This window comes from Mustela nigripes, chromosome 13 (assembly GCF_022355385.1).
Source record: "Mustela nigripes isolate SB6536 chromosome 13, MUSNIG.SB6536, whole genome shotgun sequence".
In the NCBI taxonomy this organism is placed as follows: Eukaryota; Metazoa; Chordata; class Mammalia; order Carnivora; family Mustelidae; genus Mustela; species Mustela nigripes.
Genome location: NC_081569.1, coordinates 38,297,794 through 38,324,593, shown reverse-complemented (window position 1 = coordinate 38,324,593; position 26,800 = coordinate 38,297,794). Strand labels below are relative to the sequence as shown.

Below are 26,800 nucleotides of genomic sequence, written 5' to 3'. Positions count from 1 at the left end.
CTAACTGGCATTTTGACAGCATCTTCTGAAAAGAAGAATGAAATGTTACTGACAGCTGACATGACCTGATTTAGACAACGGGGCATAAGAGGAGACACATCCAGACAAGGGCCCATCCTGACATAGTGCTGCGTTCTGTATAAGCGTCTTCCCTCTTCTGAGGTCTGATGCGCGTGCCCCTGTGCTAGTCTAGAGGGGGCAGAAAGCTTTAAATGGCTCGGGTGGGTTTAGGGAAGGCTCTGCCCTGTCAACTTCCACTATGATAAATACTCTCCTCCTCTACTCTAGATACTGAAATTGTTTATTGTTCTTTCCTCGAGAGGATAATTGATGCAGGGTGTTGCAGGAAAGGAAGGAGGAGAAATGAGCAATGTGGGGGCTTCAGTGACCTTCATCAGAAATCGCCACCCAGAAGATTTCAGCCCAGATTCACATCAGTGCTTTTTATTTTAATTTTTTAAAAAATATTTTTGTTTACGTATTTGAAAGAGAGTAGACGCACACACAGGAAGGGGAAGGGGCAGAGGAAGAATTCAGAGAGGCAGGCTCCCTGCTCAGCAGGGAGCCGGAGGCAGGGCTAGATCCCAGGACCCTGAGATCAGGACCTGAGCTGAAGGCAGACACTTAACCGACTGAGCCACTCAGGTGCCCCTAAGTCATTGGTTTTTAGTTTTAAAATATATTTATTGGAGTGCCTGCGTGGCTCAGTGGGTTAAGCCTCTGCCTTTGGCTCAGGTCATGATCCCAGAGTCCTGGGATCAAGCCCTGCATCATCAGGCTCTGCTCAGCAGGGAGCCTGCTTCCTCTCTCTCTCTGCCTGCCTCTCTGCCTACTTGTGATCTCTCTCTCTGTCATAAATAAATAAAATCTTAAAAAAATAAAATATATTTATTATAGCCTCAAAGGCAATGAGGAAGTCAGGTAACTCCCTTCTAGTATCATCTCTTGCTTGCTTCCTCCCCGCTGCATCCACACACCAGGCAGGCAGACAGACCTTGGGTATCCTGAAGTACCGCAGCCAGACTGATGGGAAATTGGTCACCCACTCTGGGCTCGCTCTTCTGTGCACCTGGTATAATTTTTTCCCTTCCAAAATGAGAGATCTGTCCTTCATGGTATCATGGAGAAGCTTTCCAACATGACTCCCTGCCCTCACCTTTAAAGGAACTGCCCTACCATTCCCCTTCTTAGATACAGAAAAGAGCTTATTATTATCTAGCTTGTTTCAATTTTCTGAACCCCCTATCTGGAAAGCTGTTTTGGACCCACTACTCATTCATGCTCTCGCCACACTGAACCTGTGTTCTCTGAAATTCAATTGTACTCTCCCTACTATACAATTAGTGCTTCGTTCTTTTCCAAGTGCCAGAGCTTGGTTCTTCTTATCTAGAAAATAATCTCGAAGATTTCTTTCGGTACCAACAGCAACCATATGTGGGCTATATCGTTTCATTGTGTTTCCTTAGGTGTTGTGTTTCCCAAGCCCGCCACCCTCTCCTCCTGCGCTGGCCATCTACACACCTCCAAGTTCTCTTCCACCTTCTTGTCAGGATCTGGCATCTCTTCAGTCAAGCTTCCTTCTCTGGGAGATTTAGAAAACTCACAGAACCATGCAGGGGAGGGAGGGTATGACCAACCATGGATCCAGTTCTTACCGTGCCCTTCACTGTACCCCCAAAACTCCTCATTCACCTCTCATTCACAGTTGCCCAATAGCTTCACCAAGCTTTGTCTTCTCTCAGCCCAGTCCCCCAGCCCCCCTTTCTGCAAAAAACACCAGATACTACTTAACTCTGCATCAGTGAGTTGCCTTGAAGATCGGTGGCAATTTAGAATAACACATAAACATCATGTCCCAGTTATCTAGCCCTACGTAACTACCCCCCAGATTTACTGGCTTAAAATGGTAACACTTAATTTTGCTTGTGAATCTGGAATTTGGCCAAGGCTGGGCAGGGTATCCCATCTCTGCTCCACTTGGTGTCAAGTGTGATGGTTCAAATTTGGAGGATTAGAATGATCTGAAGACTAACCCATTCGCGTGTTTAGTGGTTGATACTGGCTGTCAGCTGATGCCTTGGCTGGAGGGTTGGCCAAAGCACCTACAAATGGCCTCTCCATGTGGCCTGGCTTCTTCACAGCCCTGTGGCTGGCTTCCAGGGGCAAGCACCACGGAGTCTCCAGAACCCGTGGTCTCAGACCCTGCACCATGCCTCACCCCTACACTAGTTCTAAACCCAATGGCACAGATACTGGATCTTAGAGACACAGGCATTTTCCCTACAACATCCTAAACTGGCATTCATCTGGTCTGTGTTGGATTACTGTGAGACACGGGGAGCTTATTACCACATCAGGCAGCTAGTTCTAGATATTTTTTATTGTTCCAGTAGCTAGGGAGTCTTTCCTTACAGGAAGTTGGAGTCTTCTTTCCTGTAACTTCTCTCTGTTAGCTCTCATCCCACTCTTGGGACCATAAATCATAAACCTCTTCCACACTCCAGGTCTTCCCATAACTGGAGGGGGTTCACTTTCCTGGACGCCTCTCCCTTCATCTTTGATTCCTGGTGAGTTTCACCCTCTCCCTTCATCTTTGATTCCTGGTGAGTTTCACCCAGTCAAGCTCTGGGTTGTCAGTGTCTCTCTTAAAACACAGAGCCCAGGGGCACCTGGGTTAAGCCTCTGCCTTTGGGCTCAGGTCATGATCTCAGGGTCCTGGGATCAGGCCCCGCATTGGGCTCCCTGCTCGGTGGGGAGCCTGCTTCCCTCTCTCTCTCTCTGCCTGCCTCTCTGCCTACTTGTGATCTCTCTCTGTCAAATAAAATCTTAAAAAAACAAAACACGGAGCCCAGACATGGACACAATCCTTCTGTGTTTGTGCATTGCATTAGGACCTGATAAGTCAGCCTGTACCTTCTGCTCATTGCTTCTGTTGCCATCTAGTGGGACATTCATGCACAGGATGTACTTTAACTGCTTACGGATCTATGCCCGGTTTTCCCAATTTTATCGGGTTCTCAAGATCCTGTATGAAACATCTTTGTCTCTGCACAGCACCTAGTATATTGGAGGGAATTAAATAACCAGATTCCAGGTGCTATTTCCAGGTATGACAGTATGTCTGTGTAAATGACACTTCTCGGTGTCAGCTTGATCATCATTAAAGCATAATAATGACACCAGCCAGGCTTGTCTCGTAGGATAGTTTGGTAAAGGTTCAAACGGGAGAACAATAATGAAAGCACTTTTTAAACCACAAAGGGCAATGGAAAGTGCAGGATATTGTTGCTCTTAGGATAAACTCAAAAGGAAACCCCCAATGTAGTTAAGACAAAGGGACCCGTGAACTTAACCGCTGACTCACTGACTGGCAGTAAGAATAGGGAGAAAACCACATCTGTGACAGATGCTAGAAATAGTTGCTGTTTCATTCCTAGTCACAGGATCAAAATTTGCAGAAGAGGGGAAGTGGGAAGCTGACGAGAGCTTCGTGTTGCTTTGCTTACTTGTGATTCCTCTGGGTCCCTTTGTAGTTGGCAAGATTTTAGTGCTTTGGGTGGGAAAGCCACACTAGAAAAAAGGAGAGGGTAAATACTGTCACTCTCCTCAGGTGCCGCACACGGCAGGAATGGGAGAAAGTCAGTGGGAAAGCAAGAAGGACATTTGAAAGGCGGAATTCCTACAAAAGGCCGACTGATGGCTAGTCATTCTCAATCACCCAGGCCAAACATTCTGGAATCATTTCATATTCCTTCCTCTTCTCTCCCTTGGCCACCTATAGTCAGTCATTCCCAAATCTTTGGAGGCTTCTTCTGCAGCCCCCAACCAGCGTCCCTACCCCCAGTGTCTCCCCACTCAGTGACCCTGCCTGATGGAGCATGACTTAGCACCCTCCCCCCCCCCCCCCCCTTAGGTGGGAAATGGCAGCACAGCCCTCCCCTGGTACTCAGGGCTCTCCAGGGTCTTGCCTTTCGACCCCATCCACTTCATGCCCAGTTTTCTCCAACAGAAATCTGCATCAGCCAGGCTGGCATCCTTGTCGCTGCAAGTCCTTTGAGTTCATTGACACTCGTTCCCGCGCTGCACACTGGCTCGTGCTCTCCTGTCTGGCAGAATGTCCCTTCTCTGTCTGTCCTTTTCCACAACCAAACTCCATGTACTCTTGACACTGAGCTAAAATCTTGTCTTTTCTGTGGGGCTTTCCTTTGACAACTCAAGCCCTCAGAGGACTCCTCTGCTTCATCTACTATGTCTTTACGATGGCATTTTGTGACGGTCCACCTCGCCTCGGGCCACCCCGACAAGACTGTGATGTCCACCACAGCAGCTCATGCATCTCCATATGCCACGCTCAAACAATATCTGATGGAGCATAGGAAAATGTCTAAACATAAGCTGGGGGGGGGGGTCCCTATGGGTAAATATCTTTTTTTTTTTTTTTTTTAAGATTTTATTTCTTTATTTGACAGAGATCACAAGTAGTCAGAGAGGCAGGCAGGGGGGTGGGGGGAACCAGGCTTCCCACTGAGCAGAGAGCCCAATGTGGGACTCGATCCTAGGACCCTGGGATCATGACCTCAGCCAAAGGCAGAGGCTTAACCCACTGAGCCATCCAGGCACCCCTGTAAATGTCTTTTCAGTAGAAACAGGGGATAGGTTGTGAGAAGTGGTAGGTGTAATTTCTAGGAAATCTCAGCTGGGCTGGTGGGAAGTTGAGCCATGACCCCTAAGACAAGCTGATTACTGGACACAATGTAAAACCTAAAGAGGTAAAGCAATTATCACAAATAAATCATAACTACACAGATTTTATTTCATTTGACTGTTCTCAATCTTTTGCCTATCTAGTACCTTGTTTGAAGTCCAAACTAAAGGGTACCTGGGTGGCTCAATCAGTTGAGCATCTGCCTTTGGCTCAAGTCATGATCCCAGGGTCCTGGGGTCGAGCCCCACATTGGGCTGCCCACTCAGCTGGGAGCCTGCTTCTCCCTCTCCATCTGCTGCTTCCCGTTTGTGTTTTCTCTCTCTGTCAAATAAATAAATAAAATCTTTTTTTAAAAAAAGTGCAAACTAAGATGTTCCTAACACGGATACAGTGTATAACAGACACTGAACAAGTGTCTGTTCAGTCAGTAGGTACAAACGGAGCCCTTTCGGAAAAGCAGTAGTTAATAAAGGCCAAGGATTCCTTAGAAAATGTTTGCAGGTGCATGCAATGGTTGGCCAGAGATCACCAGGAGACCCCTCTGATTATTGCAGGGCGTCTGTGATTCTCTGTTCTCATCAAACATTGTCCAAAGAAGGAAAGGGTAACATGTCTTGTATCTACCTTCTGTAGTTCAGAGCTTTCAGAATTAATGGATACTGAGAGAACAGTTGAAAGGGCTTCTGGGCCAGTATTGTCATGGACTTTGATGCTAAGGCTGCGTGAAATGTTTAGTGTCTGTCCTCATCTGTTTAGGGCAGTATGAGCAAAGAAGTACAAACAGCAGGTACACTCTCTGTGCCCAGACACAAATACCTGTACCACTTCATCCCGCCAACATCTGCTCACCCGGGGAGAGGAGGACAGCATTACGACCTCTACTTTATGGATGAGCAAATGGAGGCCGGGAGAGGCCAAGCAAGTTCTCCAGGTTTGCATAATAAAAACACAGGAGACAGAACCTGGGTTGGATCCCAGGTCTGCTTATTCAGAGGCCTGCGCTTTTAACCATTGCACAATGGATGTAGTGAAAGGTCACTGGTAGCAACCAACACCCCCAAGAATGCATGGCCACATCCGGAGAGACCAGTGAGGTCCCAGGAACGGCGGGGTTGGAGCACCAGCTTTCCCACCTGCACACCACAGGTGAAGGGCTGGCCGGGAGTGCCGAAGGGCCTGGAGAGCCAAATATCCATCCGGTACCCATCTACCCCACCCTCACTCTAAACCAGACGCGTCCGTCTGAGGAAAACGGACTGAGGATGAAGCTCACTGGGGAATCTTCTTGTAGTTCTGGGTTTTTGTACTAGGACAAGTTGCTTTTCTGGTGACAACACGTGGTCCCTCTGGTTCCGAAAAATACCCAACACTTGGGTTGTTTCACCAAAGCCTCTAGTGACCTAGGGAGACCTCCTCTTCAGCCTCATTCGCCTCCTTTCTCAGAGGGCGAGGAGACAGGCCAGTGATTAAGAGCAGCTTTTCGGTTTATACAAAACCAATTTTCGCTGAGTACCCTTGGCTTGCTTTCTAGCTCCTGCCCGCACAGACAGCTTCTGCTAGATGAGTAAACACTCACCAGGAGAATACTAGACCAGAAAGCCCATCAAACCCTTTTCTCTCGTTCTTTGTGGCTTGCTCCTTTTCTCGTCGTGTCTCCCAACTTTGTGGTCAGCAGCAGCAGGCACGCTCATGCCCCTAATGCTGGCCAAACTGGCCGGTGCGGGAAGTGAGTGGGCTGAGATAATGGTGGAGCGGGCCTTTGTGCACAGATGAACCACACCCACGAGCCACAGACATTTCTCGTGGCACTAGCCAGCCTCTCCAGACTTAATAGCCCTCATATCTGTTCTCAACACCAAGACCTGAGAAGCCAAGCACTTCCTCCACTCCCACCTGCCCCTTTAAGAGCCAAAGAAGTGGGGGCACCTGGGTGGCTCAGTGGGTTAAGCCTCTACCTTCGGCTTGGGTCATGATCTCAGGGGGCTTGGGTCATGATCTCAGGGTCCTGAGATCGAGCCCCACCTCAGGCTCTCTGCTTGGCGGGGAGCCTGCTTCCTCCTCTCTCTCTACCTGCATCTCTGCCTACTTGTGATCTCTCTGTGTCAAATAAATAAATAAAATCTTTAAAAAGAAAAAAAAGAAAGAGCCAAAGAATGACCCAAGTGGCCACTAATAATAAAATGCCCCAGTAGCTTCCAACCTCACCTGGCTATTATTTATTTATTACCATTCTCCTGAAAACTTCTGTAGGAAGTTAGTTAGTATCCTTTAATCCGGTAGTGCCAGTCTGGGGCATGTTTGCTGTGAGTCATGGGGGTGGCAACAATGGGACCCAAGAATGTGAGTCATGTACGGCTGTTGACCTTGTATGTTGCTGCCTGTCTTCTTGGACACAAATAAGCACTATATTTTAAATAGAAAATTTGTCATTTAGCGTAAATGTTCACCAGACCGAAGTCAACATTAAAAGAGTATAGCTGGGGCAACATTTGTGTTTTAAATAAACTGCTTTCTTTTGTGTTTCAAGAAACTGATTTGTTTACCCACGCACACATTACAAATACTCTTTTAGTCCCCATAGTAATCTGAGGGGGAGGAAAACTCTACTGTTTTCATCCAAAGAAACCTTGGGACAAAGAGATCAAATAATTTGCCGCAGGACAGGCAGCTAGTGAAAAGATCTTTTGGAACCTGAAATTAACATTTGGGTCCAAAGGTTGTATTTCTTCACTTAAACTAAACTGCCCTTAACCGTTCCTGAGCCAAATAAGCAGTTTGTCCAGATTATGCTTTATACGTGTGTCTTTGAAAAAGCAAAATTGGAGGAAATTAAGATCCTTGATTCTGCAAGTAGTCCCAACTGGAATTTGGCATTCCTTCAGCCATTCCTTCCTCTATTCACTTCTTCCTCCATATATAGGTCCATTCAAAAATTCTCAGTGCTATGCATGATGCCTGGTGGTAGCAGAGAGGCCAAACAAATCAACCAACCAACCAGGCACAGGTCCCCTGGGAGCTCACAGACTGGTAGGAAAGGTAAGATAGCTGAGAACTGGTAAGAAAAGTATGGATGAAGGATGGTACTGTTATTTAAAATTGTAGTCTTGGGCGCCTGGGTGCCTCAGTAGGTTAAGCCGCTGCCTTTGGCTCAGGTCATGATCTCAGGGTCCTGGGTTCGAGTCCTGCATCGGGCTCTCTGCTCAGCAGGGACCCTGCTTCCCCCCTCTCTCTGCCTGCCTCTTTGCCTACTTGTGATCTCTCTCTGTCAAATAAATAAATAAAATCTTTAAAATTGTAGTCTTATTATTAAAAAAATGCCTTAAGCATTTATGCCTAGGGAAAGTGTACATGAAGATGTGGTTTTATAAGGTTTTATAATTTTGCCTTATTAAGTAGGAGATGGGGTTTTTTTTCCTTCTAAAAATGTAATTTAATTCTTACTAAAGGAATATGTGCACATAATTTTAAAAAGTCAGGTGCTACTCCGTGACATATAAGAAAGTCAGCAGTGGTCTGCCCCAGCCTTCTGAAAACTTCCATTTCTGTTTCCCTTCTCCACAGCTCACAAGAAATGCTTTAAAGTTTTTAGTTTCTTTCTATCTCTTTAAACTTTGATATTTCTATACAACACATTTCTATTACTAATTATGATTTTCAACATTTTAGAAGTCATCCAGGACTTCCCATTTCTGAAATTTAAAAAATTTTTTTAAATTTATTTTTTATTTATTTTTAAAGATTTTTATTTATTTATTTGACAGAGAGAGATCACAAGTAGGCAGAGAGGCAGGCAGAGAGAGAGGAGGAAGCAGGCTCTCTGCTCAGCAGGGAGCCCCCGATTCGGGGCTCAATCCCAGGACCCTGCGATCATGACCTGAGCCGAAAGCAGAGGCTTAACCCACTGAGCCACCCAGTTCTGAAATTTTTATTATGTTTTCTAGACAACCATACATCCCACCCCTGTCTTCCCAACTTAGTTGTATCAGTTTTTTGTCAAATCAGTATTTTGTATTTGCTGTCCTTGTGGTTATGCAGATGTTGTTCACAGCTAGAACATGCACTGAATTAGGATTTTATTTCCCACATTACACCATTTTTTATTCATTGCCTTACTTTTTGTTTACTTAGTTTTATAGCAATTACTTATCCCCAATTCATCCCCAAACGTTCTGGAAGCACGAATGTTCCCTGCAGTCAAACGTGCCTCCTAACTGATCAGCTGCAGGGTCTGCCGTCTGAGCTAGACCTGCTGGGCCCAGCATTCACAGACCGAGAGGGGAGGGGACCTAGGGGTGGTTATTTTGACATTTAAGTCTCCCCAATTATTGAATCATTTGATTAATACCCCAAATTACTGAACCATCAGACATAATACTGTTAAATCTGAGATATATTAATATATGCACATGACAGATTGGCCTCATGAGAAACCTGATTAGAATTACATAAGATCAAGATTTCTCTTCTGGTATTGCCTGAAAAAAAAAAAGGTGGTTTTCACGTGGCGACAGGGTGGCTCAGTCTGTTCAGTGTTTGCCTTTGGCTCAGGTGATCCGACTCCCTGCTCAGCGGAGAGTCTGCTTCTCCCTCTGCCCCTCTCCCTGCTTGTGCTCTCTCTTTCTCAAATCAATAAATAATATCTTTTAAAAAATGGGTTTCACACGATTGCCTCAATCAGTTTTGCCAGGTGTTAGGACAGGAAAAGAAAAGCACAACCATCTCGTGTGCAGGAATTAGATTTCTCATAGCCAGGCCTCTTATAAACAGATGATATTGAACAGAAGGCTGAGACCCTCACAATCTCTCCATTTGCCCTTTTCTGGTGAAAATATATTGTCTTTGTAGAATTTGGTTAAGGACACTTTACAGCAGAGTCACAGACTGGTGGTCCAAGGCTGAAGACAGCCTATGAGTGGGAATGACTCAGAGATCTGTTGGTTTGGCCTACGTGGTGGTGCCTTTTTTCTTCAATTTTAGGAATTGTTGCCAGTAATACTGTAATAAAAAGAGATAAATGAGGATAAATAATAAATGAATAAATAATAAAATACTCAATAATTATAAATAGAACTAATAAAGATAAATAGAGTAATAAAAAGGGGGAAAATTGCATAGAACTTTTGATTTCTGAGGAAATCAAAGGCCACCCCTTTCCTAGTTGGCCACAGTGGAGAGAGCCTGGGAGGCAGAAGCGTCCCAAGAGAGGACATACATGGTCCCTTTGCTCCTTAAATCCACCATGTCCCCTTCACTCATATATGTGACCTGCCTCATCTCAATAAGCTTTGGGGCAACTCACCCCCATCCAAAGTCCTGGGAGGAGAAACCCATTGAGCTTCTAGTGCCAGTGAATTTTTGGTCCCACAGATGGCACGATGATAACATCTCTGGGATGAGAGGTAGCGCAGCCTCTTAGTGGCTTAGTTGCTGGAGGGAGAATCTGTGGGGACCGTCAAATAAAGGACTGATTGCGGGCATGACTTTATCTAAAATGGCTATGATAGGGAGACCAAAAACCTGGTGCCCGTTCTTTTTTTCTTTTAATATTTTATTTATTTATTTGACAGAGAGAGATCACACGTAGGCAGAAGGGCAGGCAGAGAGAGAGAGAGAGAGAGAGAGAGAGGAGGAATCAGGCTCCCCGCTGAGCAGAGGGCCCAATGCAGGCCTTGATTCCAGGACCCTGAGATTATAACCTGAGCCTAAAGCAGGGGGTTAACCCACTGAGCCATACTGGCGCCCCCTGGTGCCCATTCTTGAAACAGGAGTCACTTTAGGGCTTCCCAGCGGTTCCCCATCTCCTGACATTTTTTTTTTTTTGGTAACTGGAGAGGAAGGAGAACAGATGCCCTTCTGCCAGTACATTCTCTGCAAACCTTGGTCCTCCAGCCTGTGCTGTAGGTATATGTTACCAGAAGTCGCACACCCTGCCTGTCATAGATCTCAGTTTATGTGACTGTATCCATTGAAACACAGAATGATCATAGTCACAACAACAACTAATGTTTATTGCATGTTTTTTTATGAGCTAAGCATTTTCCATTCATTAGCCCATTGGTCCTCACAACAACCCTGTGAGTCAGGTCCTCTTACTTCCTCCATTTCGCAAATAAGGGAATGAAATTTTTAGATGGGTTAAGAGAATTTCCCACCCTCACACGAGTAGTCAGCAGTGGGGCCCAGGTGTGACTACACATAATTCTGAGCACTGGATAGGAGAATAAACACCCCTTTATAGCACGTATACCGCGCTGTCAAGCACATTACCTGCCAACGTTTAACCTGAATTTCAAAAGTAGATGACTGGAAAGAGGCAACCCAGAAACAGACTCAACTCTAGAAAACAAACTGATGGTCCCCAGCGGTGAGGTGGTGTGGCGGGGGCGGGGGGATGGGTGACATACGTGAGGGGGGTTAAGGCGTGCGTTCGTGATGAACACTTGGTATTGCACGGACGTGTTGATTCACTATATTATACACCTGGAACTCATATTGCCCTGTATGTTAACTAACTGGAATGAAAATAAAGACTTAAAAAGCGGAGGACTGGACAATTTGACAAAATTCATACGGCTAGTAAGTGGCAGAATCTGAACCCGGAGCCAGGTTTTCAGATTCCTGGTTCTGTGTTCCTCTTCTGACAATTGCTACTGTTTCTGTGGGTCTGCTTGTTCCCAGAATGCATATTCATGTGCGGCTTTCTGGTGAGTTCATTTTCCAATTGGAAAATAAAATGTTCTCACTCATAACAAAATAGTCACACACAAAAAAAAGAAAGAAAGAAAAAAAAACCCAAGACTGAAACCTGGATATTCTGGTTAAAAATCATTTGGTGGCACGGAGCCTGAGAATATCAGGATAAGATCAATCACCACTCAAGAACCAGCTGTACTTGAGAAGAGATGATATTAGGGCAGGTTCATAAAAACTGAGGAATCTGAGACTTGAGAAGCAGGTGAATGGGCAGATGGCCAACCTCAGAGCTCTCTGAGTAGAAAAGAGTACCAAGAACAAAATTGGGCCTCAGAAATATAAGGTGATTAAACACCATTATTTCTCACAAGCTAAAAAAAGAACAATGCTTTCCTTGTCTGACCTACATCAGGCATTCACATCCCTCAACTCATCCAAATAACGCTAGCTTGGACGAGAACTTGATCATGATGCCAGGGCCTGAATAAGGAACTAATTAAGCATTTATTTATTAAGGTGTGAGTGTTCATATTAAGATAACCATGGATGGATTATGCTGAATGTGGTTGGAGGGTTGCTCAAGACAGAGTGGTCTAACAATGATAAGTACACCTTGGGTCACTTTCAGTCTGGAAGATCCCTGAAGACAGAAGAATTCTGGGGCTGATTAGTTTCTTAGATTCATTCCAGGCCCTTCAATTCCCAAAGTATGTTCCACAGATCATCAATTCCATGAGATACTCCTCAAAAAAGGGATTTGTGCAGGTGCCATGCAAATCTTCTTTGTGTCATTTCCATTTTTCTCCAAAGAAGATATATAGATGGCCAACAGACACATGAAAACATGCTCAAAATCACTCATCAGCAGGGAAGTAAAAATCAAAACTACAATGAGATATCACCTTACACTTTTCAGAATGGCTAAAATCAAAAACACAAGAAATAACAAGTATTGGTGAGGATGTGGAGAAGTAGGAACCTTTGTGCACTGTTGGTGGGAATGGAAGCTAGTGTAGCCACTCTGGAAAACAGTATGAATATTCCTCAAAAAATTAAAAATAGAGCTACTATATCATCCAGTAATCGCACTACCAGGTATTTACTCAAAGACTATGAAAACATTGATTCAAGAGGATATATACATCCCTATGTTTATTGCAGCTTAATTTACAACAGTCAAATTACGGAAGAAGCCCAGTGTCTAATGATAGATGAATGGATAAAGAAGATGTATATAATGGAATATTATCCAGCCAAAAAAAGGAATGAATCTTGCCTTTGCAACAACATGGATGGATCTAGAGAGTATATGCTAAGCAAAATAAGTCAGAGAAAGACACACACCGTATGATTTTACTCATATGTGGAATTTAAGAAAGAAATCAAACGAACAAAGGAAAAATGGAGACAAACCAAGAAACAGACTCTTAACTCTAGAGAACAGATTGGAAGTGGGGGAGGGAGGTAAGTGGGGGGATGGGTGAAATAGGTGAATGAGATTAAGAGTACACTCATCTTGATGAACACTGGGTTATGTAGAGAATTGCTGAATCACTATACTGTACACCTGAAATCAATATAACACTGTATATTAACTTTACTGGAATTAAAATTTGAAAAAGAGATTTGTGCTCAAGTGAGTCCAGGCACATCTATGTATTCTATTTCCCTCTTAGAGTTTATAGTGAGTGTTAGAAGCTCTGATAAATCCTATAGTTGAAAAAACTGCTTAACTTAGTATAATCTACTGTTTTCCAAACATATTTGGGAAGGTCAGCCTATTTTCTTTCACAAATTTTTATTTGCATCTCATGAAACTAGTGTTCTTTAGAACACATTTTGAGCAACTCCCTAAAACACCAGGAAGGGAGAAATTCTGCTCAGTGAGCTCATTTAGGAGGAGCAGGAGAGTGAAGAAACTGTACATTAATATGTAAGATTTTTTTCAATTGCAAAAGGTGTACCATAAGATATAAGAAATTTGTCTCTTTTCTATCCCAGATTTTATATTTTATTCTTCTTAAAAAAAAAAAAATCTCTTTGACAGAGAGAGAGCACAAGCATGGGGAGTGGCAGGCATAAGGAAAAGTAGGCTCCCCGCAGAGTAGGGAAAGCCTGATATGGGACTCGTTCCCAGGACCCCAGGATCATGACCTGAGCCAAAGGCAGTCACTTAACCAACTGAGCCACCCAGGTGCCCCTTATGTTTTATTCTTTATGGTAACTAATATCAATACTTTCTGGCATATTCTGTCAAAAATTGTGTGTGTGTGTTTCAGGAGTATTTTATACATACCATTTTCTTCCTGTTTTTTTAAATTCAATAGTTTAGTGAATCTTTTCATATCAGCATATAAAAATTGGCTTCATTATCTTTAATGGCTACATAGGTGTCCATTGTAAGGATACACCCCAATTTCTTTAACCACTTACCTGTTGATAGAGGTATAGGTTTTGGGGGAAGTTTTCTCCTAAGAAAATTTAAACTTCAAAATAGAGACTAACACATGTGGGCTGATTCTAGGCTGAGAAGGACTAAGCCCTCAGGTCCTTTTTGGTCTTGGTTGGACTGTGTGTCTTAGTATGTTCAATCAATCTACCAAGAAGGGGCCACATTTTGTTGGCATATTTTCTTCTAAAGCATTTGCTTTGCTTTGTGGGTTCAATGGGCTTAGGAATCCTACTTCAGGCATGAAATAAGGTGCCCACCAGATGTACAGAGGAGCCTTCATTTGGGGGCTGTTTCAGCATTTTGCTCAGCTCTATCAGTTACCTCACTTTTATGAGGATTCTCTCTCTCATGGTCCCTCACTCTATGTGGTGTCCTCGTCACAAGCCTGATGAGTGAAGAGGAGGCAACTTCTGCTCTCATGTCTATGTTCTTTTTTCTTGTCAAGTAATGGGAACATGTTGCAACGGGCTCTGTCACTAAAGCAAAACCAGCCAAACCCATTCTGGAAAGTAGAAAACAAAAGTACTTCCTCATAGAAAGTCAATGAAAGTGGCAAGTTTTCTGAGCCAAAATTCAAACCCAGGGATCAAAAGCAGAGTTCTGTTTGGCAGAAGTGTTTGGCTTTAGGTATCTGTAATCTTCAGATCAGTGATCCAGCATGGACTTTTCTCCCCAAGTCCTTTGGAACTCTGAAATTTTCCGGGCTAGTCTGGCCCTTCATGTTCACTGCTGACCAGGGGAAGTCTACAGGAAAGTCCTCCTTCAGCTGATCCTGACTCAGGTTCTAAGGACTTGAAAAAAACCTGCTTCATTTGGAGAAAGCATGGGATTTCCTAATCATTCATGGTCACACATCCCATGTTGGGGGAAGGGCATGGAGAGCCATTTTGGGGGGAAAGTTCTCTTCAACGGAGCATGCACATCAGTCTTCCTTTTCCAGGTTTCCACTTCACACTAATCATATCTGGTAGGTGATACACGTGGGCAACATAGCAGAAGCAAATGCAAACCGCTGTCAAAGAATGACCCCACAGCCCAGGCCATGTAGAATTCCCACAGAAAAGAACAAACTTTCCTGAAGAGTTTATAATACAAATTTACAAAACACTAAAGGAAATGATCCTTTGTCCATGAGAGTTAGTAGATAAGATAAAGAGGATTATTAGCTCCCTCAAAACTTGATATGACAGAATCATCATAAAATACCGTAAATACATTAGACTTTAGTGAGTTAAAGAGACAAAAAGAAACAAATGCAGAAGAAAAGAAAAGCCATCTTTAAAAGGAACCAAACAGAACTTCTTGAAATGAAAACATGAATGAGGTGCATAAACAACGAATTTTGGAACACTGAGGAATAATAAAATTAAATAAAATCATAAAATTCATCATGGAAAGATTAAGAGATACAGAAATGAGAGAATGGTTAAAGACATAAAGAAAAAAAGTGAGAGAGTTGGGCATATTTGCATACATAATAGAAGTTATAAAAGGAGAAAACAGACTGGGGGAAGGCAAAGTAATGCAGTGGAGAATTTTCCAGAATTGGTAAAAATTCTGAATCTTTAAGTTCTGATAAATGATGAATCCTGAGCACTACAAACAAACCTTAGTTTCATTGTAGTGAATAACTCTTAGTCATATTGTAGTGAAATTTCAGGGGAAAAGAAAGAGAAACTCTTTTTGTTATTGTTGTTTTTAAAATTTCAGTATAGCTGACATGCAGTGTTATACTAGTTTCAGGTATATGACGTCCTGATTCAGCTTCTCTATAGGTTATGCTATTCTCACCACAAGGGTGGCTTCCATGTGTCACAGCACAACAACACTATTACAGTACCATTGACTATGTTCCTATATATATACATGCTGTACCTTTTGTTCCCGTGACTTCTGTGACTTATTCATTCCATAACTGGAAGCCTGTATCTCCCTCTCCCCTTCAAATGCATTTTGTCTGTCCCCTGCCCTTCCCTCTGGCATCCATCAGTTTGTCCTCTGTATTTGTAGGTCTGATTTTGCTTTTTATTTATTCATTCATTCATTATGTTTTTTAAGATTCTACATTTGAGTGAAATCATATGGTATTTGTCTTTCTCGGTCTGACTTATTTCACTTAGCATAATAACTTCTAGGTCTGCCCCTGTCGTTAAAAAAAGACAAGATCTCATCCTTGCTTTATGGCTGAAAATTTCTGTGTGTGTGTGTGTGTGTGTGTGCGCGCACGCGCGTGCTACATAAAGAAACTCTTAGTAGTAATCAGAGGAATTCAGATGAAGAACAACAATTAGACAAGCAACAGACTTGTCAACAGCAACAAGAGACACTGGAATGACACCTGCAAAATGCCAAGCAAAACCAATCATCAACCTAAAATTTATCAGCCAATCATTGAAACTTGAGAGCGAAATAAAGACAAACTCAGACAGAGACTGAGAAAGTTTATCCCTCATACACGCTTTCCCAAAGAAAGCTTTCTTACTGCGCAAAGAAGGAAACTGCACCTAAAAGAGGTGCATGCATGTAGGAATAATTAGCAAACAAACCGATAAATGATAGCAAATTTAAGCAAGTGATCACTATTAAAAACACCAATAATAAAAATAATGAGGGTAGAATTAAAATGTCAGGCCATAATGACGCGTGAGATGGAATGGTTGATTACGGTCAGGATTTTAAAAAGTTTTCCTGTTGATCCGAAGGAAAGAGATGTTGACTCACTTTAAACTTTGTTAACTCAAGAATACACATTTGTACATTTTAAAAACGTCCAAAACTGTAGCATATAGTCTTCCAGGCAACAGTAGTAAAGGCTCAAAAGCCTATGTGAGAATAATTCGAGCACGGTGAAGGCAAAACCGGGATTTGACTCTAATCCCTGCTCCACCACACACTCGCCTGTGGGCAAGGGGCTTGATGGTACTAAGCCTTCATTTCCTCATCTGTAAAATAAGAACAACTCCTTTACCTCATGGATGTTTCCAGAATTAAAGAGTATCAAATAAAATCTTTTTTTTTTTTTAAAGGTGGGGGGGGGGGCTGGTGGCTCAGTGGGTTAAGCCCCTGCCTTCCGCTAGTGTCATGATCTCGCGGTCTTGGGATCGAGCCCCGCATCGGGCTCTCTGCTTAGCGGGGAGCCTGTTTCCCCCTCTCTCCATCTGCCTGCTTGTGATCTCTCTCTCTCTCTCTTTCTGTCAAATAAATTATAAATCTTTAAAAAAAGAATTAAAGAGTGTCTGGGTATAGTGTGTGCTCAATAAATGTTATCCCTTTCCTTGTCTTTTTTCCTCATCACATTGCCATACTTGAAGGGAAGGCATTTCCTGCTCTGGGCCTTCTCACACCCTCCTGCCAGCTGAAGGCCCAGGGCAGGGGTCCACACATCCCGCCATGTTCAGCACGTCCTCATTTTCATAGTTAGAAGAGGGCACTGTCTTAAAGTAACAGAATGCCCCCACACACACCAGAGGTATAAGTCAATGAGAAGCTGAGAACCAAACATAAATCATAAGTAAATCATAGGAATCAGTTGAGACCGACTGTGCAAGTTCTCTCTGATGTCCTCCTGTGGTGGCAAAAGCACTTGAAAGACTTCTGTGAGCATGTGGGTCTCCGTTTCCTCATCCGAAAGACACAGGGGCAGGATGACAGATGCCACTTCATTTCTAAGGCAGTGCACGAGAGCCTGAGGACAGAGATTTTCCCACTGCTCCCACAGACATGCCATTTGTGGTCAGAGTCTGCCAGGCATTGCTGACAGCAGAGGCTTCTGTCCTATCAGCTGTGGGAAGACTGACAGCTCAAGCTCAGTGAGACCCTCATCATGGACATCCCAGCTTGGAGTGGGGCAGGTCTCTGCAAAGCAATGAGCCAGACCAAGGAGGAATCAGAGGAAGGACAAGTGACTGCTGAGTCGGAAAGCAAGAGAGAGGAGTTACGGTTTCTCTTTATGACCATTGGCCTGTCAGTCCTTTGCTCTGAGCCACAGGATGGTCTCAAGGAGAACCCAAGAAATAGAAGCACTAGAAGGAACACAGTATAATGCATGGTCAATGTGTTCATGGGGGACATGAAGATATAAATGAACCACCTCAGAAACCCCATGTGACAAGAGGTTTGGATGTGTTTGTAGGTACTGAAGTGGCCCATAAACTCTATGCTAACAGGTCTCCTATAACGTTTCCCTGACCTGATCATGTCTGTTCCATATAATCGTCTTTTGATGCCTTCACTGTCTAATATATCTTACACTATAAAATTAATAAGGTTCTCTTGGGCTTTCCCAGGAAAGGAGTTAATTCCCACTAAGCAATGGCACATCAGGAATAACTAACGTCCAATATCAAGCCCAGCTCTAGCATTCATAAGCTGGGTCACTTGGGCGAACCTCTTAATTATGTCACACCTGTTTCTCCACCTGGCAAAATGGAGTTGATCTCTCTTTCTCCCCCCACCCCACCTTCCAGGAAAGATATAAATATAAAAATAAACAAGAATCTATATGAGATTCGCAACAATGTGGGTGGATCTAGAGACTATAATGCTAGGCAAAGTCAGTCAGAGAAAGACAAATACTACATGATGTTGCTCATATGTGGAATTTAAGAAACAAAACAGACAAAGAAAAAAAAAAGAGAGACAAACCAAAAAACAGACTCTTAACGCTAGACTGATGGTTGTTACCAGAAGGATGGTGGGCGGGGGGATGGATGAAGTAGGTGATGGGGACTAAGGGCACACTTGTCGTGACGAGCACTGAGGACTATACAGAATAGTTGAATCGCTGTGTGGTGCACTTGAAACAAATATAACACGGTATGTTAATGATACTGGAACTAAAAAAAGAAAGAATGTATATGAGAGAGCATTCTATGCCTCTTGGAGGAATGCACAGTGGAAACCAAGGGCAAGTGCATGTTTAGGGCAAGGCACCTGGGCTCCACACTGATTTAAAGGACACAAGATTGCATAGGCCTGTGCTTCAGCTTCCCCATCAATTAAGAAGGGCAAGCAGCATCTATCTCAGAGCTGTCCTACTAGTACCTGGGGATTCTAAATTCCTAGCAGTCCAAAATGTGCAGAATTATGCCCTGCAAAGCACTTGTTTTGAGAACTAGCTTATTTGTTATATAGATTTTATTTATTTGTTTGACAGAGATCACAAGTAGGCAGAGAGGCAGGCAGGGGGCGGGGCGGGGGGGAGCAGGCTCTCCGCTAAGCAAAGAGCCCGAGGTGGGGCTCCATCCCAGGACTCTGAGATCGTGACCTGAGAGGTAGGCAGAGACTTAACCCACTGAGCCACCCAGGCGCCCCAAGAACTGGGTTATTTTAAGAATTTTCCCATTTTACTGTAAATGCTAATCATATATTCTTTTATTTCAAAAGCTTTCTAATCTGCACTCCACCCACTCCAAGATCTGAGCACGCTTTGTAATAATAATTTTAAAGCCACAGAATTTCTGTAGTCAGCATATCTGAGATCTCTTCAAGACAGAATGACCAACTCAGTGACTCTGGCAAGGTGGGGAGTTTGGTCATGTAGTCGTGGAGGAAGGCAAGAGCAGTTTCAGAAAACACTGTGGGGTCTGACATTCCTCACATCCCGTCCACCCCACTTCTGCCCTCTCTCCTGCGTGGCCCATTCCCCGATGCCTTCCATATCCTATGTCCCGGGTCTCTGCTCATCCTGTCTCCCTTCGGGGCACAGATCAAGGCTATAGCAAGTATTTACATTTTTTCTTTCTTAGAGATGCCAAAAGGTAGATCTCTAATGTGCAAGCTTGACAGAGTGAGACAAGAATTTAGAGTCTTTCTCATTACCCAAGTAGATAATTACCCACTCATAAATCCAGCCCCGGAAGGACGCCGTTCGGCCGCGGGGGGAAATATGGCTGCTTGTTCACTTCAGCATCTTCGGCAGGGCGAATGCTATGTCAGAGAATCTCTCCTCTATGTCACTTCTCTATAGAATAGGGAGGAGTGAACACAGCTACTGCAAGGAATGACTAGAGATTCTGGGAGGTAACAGCCCCTGAAAGACATTTTAATTGAACACCCCTTTGGGGGAATCCCAGTCATGTACGTGCAGAGTTCTGTGGCAGATGTTGGTGGAAAGGAGCCTACAAGATGTCCGGAAGGAGACAAAGCAGTTCTTTCAGACACTACGAAAACTCTCAAGTGGAAGAGGGGAAGGCACGGGGACTGGGACAGGGAGCCAACATTTAATGAGTGTTTCGTACATCGGGAAATTTCCATGGAGTGGATGTGTAACGTGCAGCTTGAAATCCCCAGGCCACAAGCCATGAGCAGGGGACTGAGCAGTCCCCTGTGCTCTACCTTCCCCTCCTATCTGTTGGCTCCCACAGAGCTGTCTTTTCTGCTTCAGACAGCTTTGGGGTACAACTCTTGGTCTGGTCTTATTAGGTGCTCATCAGCTAAACTGAAATGCCCACGAGCCAAAGAGAGCTCATGCACAGTTCCAAGCTACGGAGATGTTAAAGTAGAGAGAGTCGGATTTACTATCTATCAGGGACACCGGGGAAGGAATTCCAGCAGTAGATGGGAAGTGTAGGCTCTAGAATTAGAAGGGATCCCAGTTCAGTGCTTTCTTGGTTTGGCCCAGTTGCTTCATCTCTTTGAGCCCTCATCTCTCCAACTGTTTATGAGTGTTAATAAAGCCTTCCTACTGTAGCTATTGTAGGGTTAAACAGACGTATATAAAAAGCTAACATATGGGAGGTACTTAATACATGCTCTCTCCCTACCTTTACAGCTCAAGTCTTCAAAACCTCTTCTACATATCAGGGAAGATACATTATAAACCAAGCAAAGGCAAAAAAGCCTACTTATCCCATGACTACAAGCCCAAATTAGAGCTAATTCATTGGCTTATGACTTAATCATTGCTGTTTTTAGTTGTAGTTTACAGAGAATTTTTCATGGACTTCAATGGTAATGATAAGTGGGCCTCATCGGTCATTTACGCCATGGTGTAAATGAGTTTAAGATGCTTCTCCTAAGAGCAGGTTTTGTGAGGAGGGGGGAAAATGGCACCGGATTCCCAACATCTGGGGGCAAACCATATCTGAAGTACTGGTGTGTCCTGTATATCCATTTTTATGTTCCCTTTTGCCCATGGATTATCAACGTGAAAAGCTTTTTACTATACAGAAGCATACCAACAATGACTTTCGTTAATAGTTGAGCAAAACCACGAAGACTAATTGGTTAAAAAAAAATATTGTGTTTGTGCAAAAATGCCTTGTTTATATACCCCTCAAGCCTCAATAAAAAGATTATAATAATCAGGGACGCCTGGGTGGCTCAGTTGGTTAAGCAGCTGCCTTCGGCTCAGGTCATGATCCCAGTGTCCTGGGATCGAGTCCCACATCGGGCTCCTTGCTCGCCAGGGAGCCTGCTTCTCCCTCTGCCTCTGCCTGCCAGTCTGTCTGCCTGTGCTCGCTCTCCCCCCCCCCCCCGATAAATAAATAAAACCTTAAAAAAAAAAGATTATAATCACAATTATGGATTCCATCAGAGGTTGCCTTAAAAAGTAAGTGTGCAATGTAGGTGGAAATGAAACATTTAGGCAATTATTTTCTTTCACCAGAAGATACAAAGTTTTATTTTCAACATATAATATGAAGATATTTCTTTAGCTCCCACCTTGAATACTAGAGGAAGATATGCTACTACTTATATGAGTAGAATGGTGAACATCTGAAAGCAACTTTTATTTACTCAACACAGAGGGGATAGAATTACGAAACAGCTTCTCAGAGATCATGACCTGAGCCAAAGGCAGACGCTTAACTATCTGAGCCACCCAGGTCCAGAAACAGCTTCTTATTAAGAAATAAAGGAGGTTTTAGCTTTTTCAAATTGCAAAATGGGTGTTTAGTTCACTTCCTCCTGTGTTTTCTGCAGGGCCCTGCAGATTATAACTGAATTGCTTTACTTCTCTGTACCTCAGGTCACTAAAGAGCTGAATTGACTCTCCTCACTGGGACCAAATTGTCAATTAATATGACCCCAGCATTCCTGTCTCACTGAGGGTGATGTTCCAGAAAGCACTGAGTAAGATCAGAAGAATCATGGGCTTTTATTTTCTCTCTTTTCCTTCAAACTACTCACTTTATCCACATTCCTAACTCAGATAAGTGAGGATAGTCAAGAAGGAGTTGTCCATATGCCTTGAAAATACTCAAGTGAATCCAGTAAAAAGAGAATCTCAGAGACCAGAAAACTTAGGACTCTCTCTCAATTTTCATGAGTTCAAATGTTTGAGTTCACACTTGTTTCTTGCTCTTAGGCTTATCCCCTAAATTATAATGTATTTATACCAAGCAAAGAACTTTTTTTTTTTTTAAGATATAGCTGACATATAACATTATAGTAGCTTCAGGTATACAACATAATGATTCAATATTTATATATATTTCAAAATGATCACCACAGTGAGTCTAATTAACACTTATCACCACATAGTTACACATTCCTTTCTCCTGATAACAACCTTTAAAGACCTATTCTCTTAGGAACTTTCTTTTCTTTTTTTTTTTTTTTTTTAAGGTTATTCATCATTTGACAGAGAGAGACAGCAAGAGAGAAGGAACACAAGCAGGGGGAGTGGGAGAGGGAGAAGCAGGCTTCCTGTTGAGCAGGGAGCCCAATGAGGGGCTTAATCCCAGGACCCTGGAATCATGACCTGAGCTGAAGGCAGATCTTAATAACTGAGCCACCCAGGAGCCCCTCTTAGGAACTTTCAAATATATAATGTTACTAACTGTAGTCACCATGCTGTACATTACCAGAGAACTTTTAAAGTAAAAAATTTATGGACAACTCTCTATAACTTTAAGAAAAATGAAATTATTAATGCCTAAAGTAGGGAATCTTTGAGCAGGGTGTTTGTGGTTTTTTTTTTTTTTAAGAGCTAGTTAAAGTCGGTAGTTGTTGCATATGAGAATAATTGAACATTTCATTTTTTGCTCACAAATGGTCTGGCTCCAACTAAAAACTCAGCATCCAAAGAATACGATGATGTGCAGTAGGACGGAAGCCTAGAGCCCATGCCACTTTAGTAGACTGTCCAATCTTCCGTTAATAGCTGCACAATTTCCTGGCCAAGATCCTTGAATGGTTCTTAGAATCAGTCCTTCCTTTGTATATAGATCTGTCTCGTTAAAGACCTTAGGGATTGGCTTAAGGTAAACAGAGGGGGGAAAATCACGTGAAACCAAATCTGGAGGGTTGCAGAAAACATATTTCTATCTAGGGAAATTTCTGACTAAAAGTCAAGTGCTCTGACAACACAGTCCTTTGCTAAGCATTTGTACTACTGAGTTGTTTCTTGCCATTCATATTTATTGACTGCCGATCCTTATTTCAAGGGACTGAGTCACCTCAGTGTTTGTGGGAAACAAACAAGGTATACATCAGTTAATCAATGAGAAAAGTTTCTATTGACTGGCTTTCTATCAAAGCTAGCTCAGAGTCTGAGTAAATCTCTGAAATGAAGAAAGTAGTTGACTCCCCTTCTTCCACCCCCAAACTCTTGTGAATAAACAAAATGAGTAAATGGAAACCTAACCTGTGGCCAGTAAATAGCCCAAAATAGCCTGGAAGTAATGTGCTCTTGCCTGGAAAAGATGACTCTCGTGACAAACTTAAAGAAAACAAAACATCCGCCACCGGCTGCGAAGGAGAGGCATAATTGGGTCAAAATCCAGGAAATACTTACGATCATTATGAAGGTGCCCAAGAACTCAGAGATGGTTTCTTTAGCTAAGCTGCTCTTCAAGACCAGCCTTTGCTTGAAGCTTTTCCCCTTTCTTCCCTTCCCAGGCTGCATCGTGAGGTTTCTCCAAGGATCACTCTCTCCACCAGTACCCGCTTCTTCTGGTCCTTACTTCACTCGCACGTGAAAATGGAAGTTTTGACAACTGCTCACAGATTCCTGGAGATGTCTGGTGAGATTCTCTGACTGTGCAAATGCTGTCCCAATTAGAGCCCGTGACTTAATCCTCTTCTGGTGAAATTGTCATCTCCTGTCCACGGCTGTTTACCTGACTTAGCAAGTTAGAATCTGAAATCCCCAAAAACGATTCTTTCTGTGCCTGATAGATTAATCATTACCTTTATTCTCAAGATATTTTTTTTCCTCTGTTGGTTTTTGTTATGTTTTGTTTTGTTTTGTTTTTAAGAGATGAGAAAAGAGATGTTGTGCTCGTTGTATTGCCAAACCACAGCGATGGGCTCTGGTCCAGAAGAGATTTGCATGTTACACAATTGCAGGCTTCTGGTTTTTTTTCCCCCCCTATTCAGAAGTGGGTGGTTGAGGAGTAGTTTGGGATTATCAAATCAGGTATACATACATCCCGTGTAAACATTCTCTTCTGAAGGAACTTTTCATGCACGTTGGAGAATATGGAGAAAATACAGATGTGGTGTTCTGCAAGATAAAATCACTCTTGTTTTCTTCCAATATCATTTCAGTGATTTAAATGATCCCTCCCTAAGGGGAGGGGGTGGTAAAAACAATTGTATCCATTCTAGAGATGGAGAAATTAACATACAAAGAAACCACTGCAAGTTTCACATTGCAAGACTTTAGGACAGGATGGCTCTCCTCCTTGATTACTGTAGCTGGGTTTCATCTACTGAGGACAGACCGGGATCCAAGAATCAAAATGACGGAGAGAGCAACTTGTTGACTTTCTTCTAAAGAAGGATTCCAGTTTGAGAACCAAGGTGCTCCCCTTCATTTTCCATGAAATATTTAAGCAAAATTACATAGAAGGTAAACTTGAAACCACACAGCTTGAAGATCAGAGAGACACCCCAGTTAAATAAGAAAGGGATTAAACAAGGCTTCTAGGTTATATCATTTAAGTGTGATGAATTACCATCCTTGCCGACAACAGGCTGTTTAGGACTAGCATTCTGCCATGTCAACTTTCCAGCCTTGCTTCTCAAAACAAGTTTGTCTGAAGAAAGAGAATCCAGCAGTTGTTTCTGAATACCAAGCCAGTTTCATGGAATTAGTACCCATGCTCTGTGCTTCCTCCCAGTCCCCCCACAGAGAAGCCAGTTCTGTTTCAGGCCTTCCCCTCCCTTTGCAGGAGGCCTACAGTCATTTCCAGCTGAGGAGGCAGGAAGGGAGGAGAGATCTAGAAAAAACAGCTATTGAGAGCCTAAGTACAGAGGAGATACCCAATCTATACGTAAAATACAGAGTTGAAGCCTAAAGAAATTAGAGCTTTCCGGAGGGCACGCCATTGTAGAGCCAGGACAAGAATGCAGCGTTTCGGCTTTAACTCTTGGTTAAGTTATCATGGATACCTTTGTCTAGAAGGATTACTTATGACTGCCCTATTCCCAAGTCCCAGTGGACGGACCAGAGGAACAGGACTTTACAGCTGTGATGAACAAACACCACACAAGGGTGTTCTTTGGTCTCTTCGTTCACTCATCTAACAAATATTTATGGCATACTTATGTGCCAAGCACGGCACTTACCAAAGCACACACTGTTCTTGCCCTTTACAGAACTCGGAGTCTAGTGAGGGAAGTAGGTATAGTGAAATAAATCACACATGCAGGAATATGATAATCGCAACAGAGATGTACGCTATAAAGATGGAAGACACATTTCTATGAGCAAAATAAAAGAGGGGGATTTCACCTCAATAGATATCTCTGATGGCTTCTCCGGGGAGGTCATGTCCGTGCTGAGATCAGAAGGAAGTGTAGGGTTTAACTGCATGAAGTGGGGAAGGAAGTGCACATACAATGGCCTTGGGGAGTGGAGGTGGGAACAGCATGATGCCTGTCCAAGAACAAAAGAAACCTACTGCTGGACGCCCAGAGACAGTGAAGGAACACGGTGCAAAATGAGCCCGGAGCCATGGGTGGGAGTCAGACCACACATACGGAGCCTATAAATCATATTCAGGCTAAAAGCAACGAGAACATGACACTACCAAATTTGAGTTAAAAAAAAAAATTGGGGGCGCCTGGGTTGCTCAGTGGGTTAAAGCCTCTGCTTTCGGCTCAGGTCGTGATCCCAGGGTCCTGGGATCGAGCCCCACGTCGAGGCTCTCTGCTCAGCAGGGAGCCTGCTTCCTCCTCTCTCTCTGTCTGCCTCTCTGCCTACTTGTGATCTCTGTCTGTCAAATGAATAAATAAATCTTTGAAAAAAAAAAATTGTCCTGGCTGTGAGGTGGAACGGAGATTGGAGAGCGCCTAAAGCAAGCATAGGTAGACCCATTGGGGGATATTACAGAATTCCAGGACGCACCCATTGGGGGATATTATGGACTTCCAGGACTGGGTGGCTTTGACAATGGAGAGAAATGCAAGGATTCAAGAGTTCTTCATATCTTAAAATTGGAAGAACTTGAAAGTTTGGCTATGAAAGGTGAGGAGAGGGACTCAGCAAAGTTGATTGCTGGGGAAGGAGGTGCTAAGTACTGGGAGAGAAAATACCAGAGAGGACCAGGACTGCTGCAGCAGACCATGACATCTGTATGGGCAGATCAAGCCTCAGGGGCTCTCTGGTGCTTCGGAGAGAAGCCAGTGCGTAGGAAGGGATGTGATATTAGAGTCAGAGGAGAGGACTGCGTGCTCATAGACGTGATAATTGAAGCCAAGAATAAAGGTTAGCTTGCCTGAGGGCAGAATTTGAAGAAAGCAGAGGTTGAATTTGCAGTATTGGACATCCCATGCACATGTGGAGTATGAAATCCTTGTTATCTGATTTATTCTGCTTCCAGATGACAGCACACTCTCGCCTGCCTCACCATGAACAGCTTCTTGACAAGCGCAACTCACACTCTCCTTTGCACCCTCACACCAAAGTTCCTATTGGAAATATAGGGGCACTTAGTTTCATTCATCCATCCATCCATCCATCCATCCATCCATCCATCCATCCATCCATTCCTTCA

At 43.4% G+C, this 26,800-nt stretch overlaps 1 protein-coding gene across 1 annotated transcript in view; it reads right to left on the bottom strand.

Annotated features, from left to right (window-relative positions):
* AQP9 (aquaporin 9) overlaps positions 1 to 23,703 on the bottom strand; it is a 43,503-nt gene extending 19,800 nt beyond the window's left edge. The window contains exon 1 of the mRNA XM_059372012.1: positions 23,593 to 23,703. Within this exon, the coding sequence (XP_059227995.1) occupies positions 23,593 to 23,703 (111 nt within the window). The remainder of the gene's footprint in view (positions 1 to 23,592) is intronic.
* Positions 23,704 to 26,800: the final 3,097 nt, after the last annotated feature.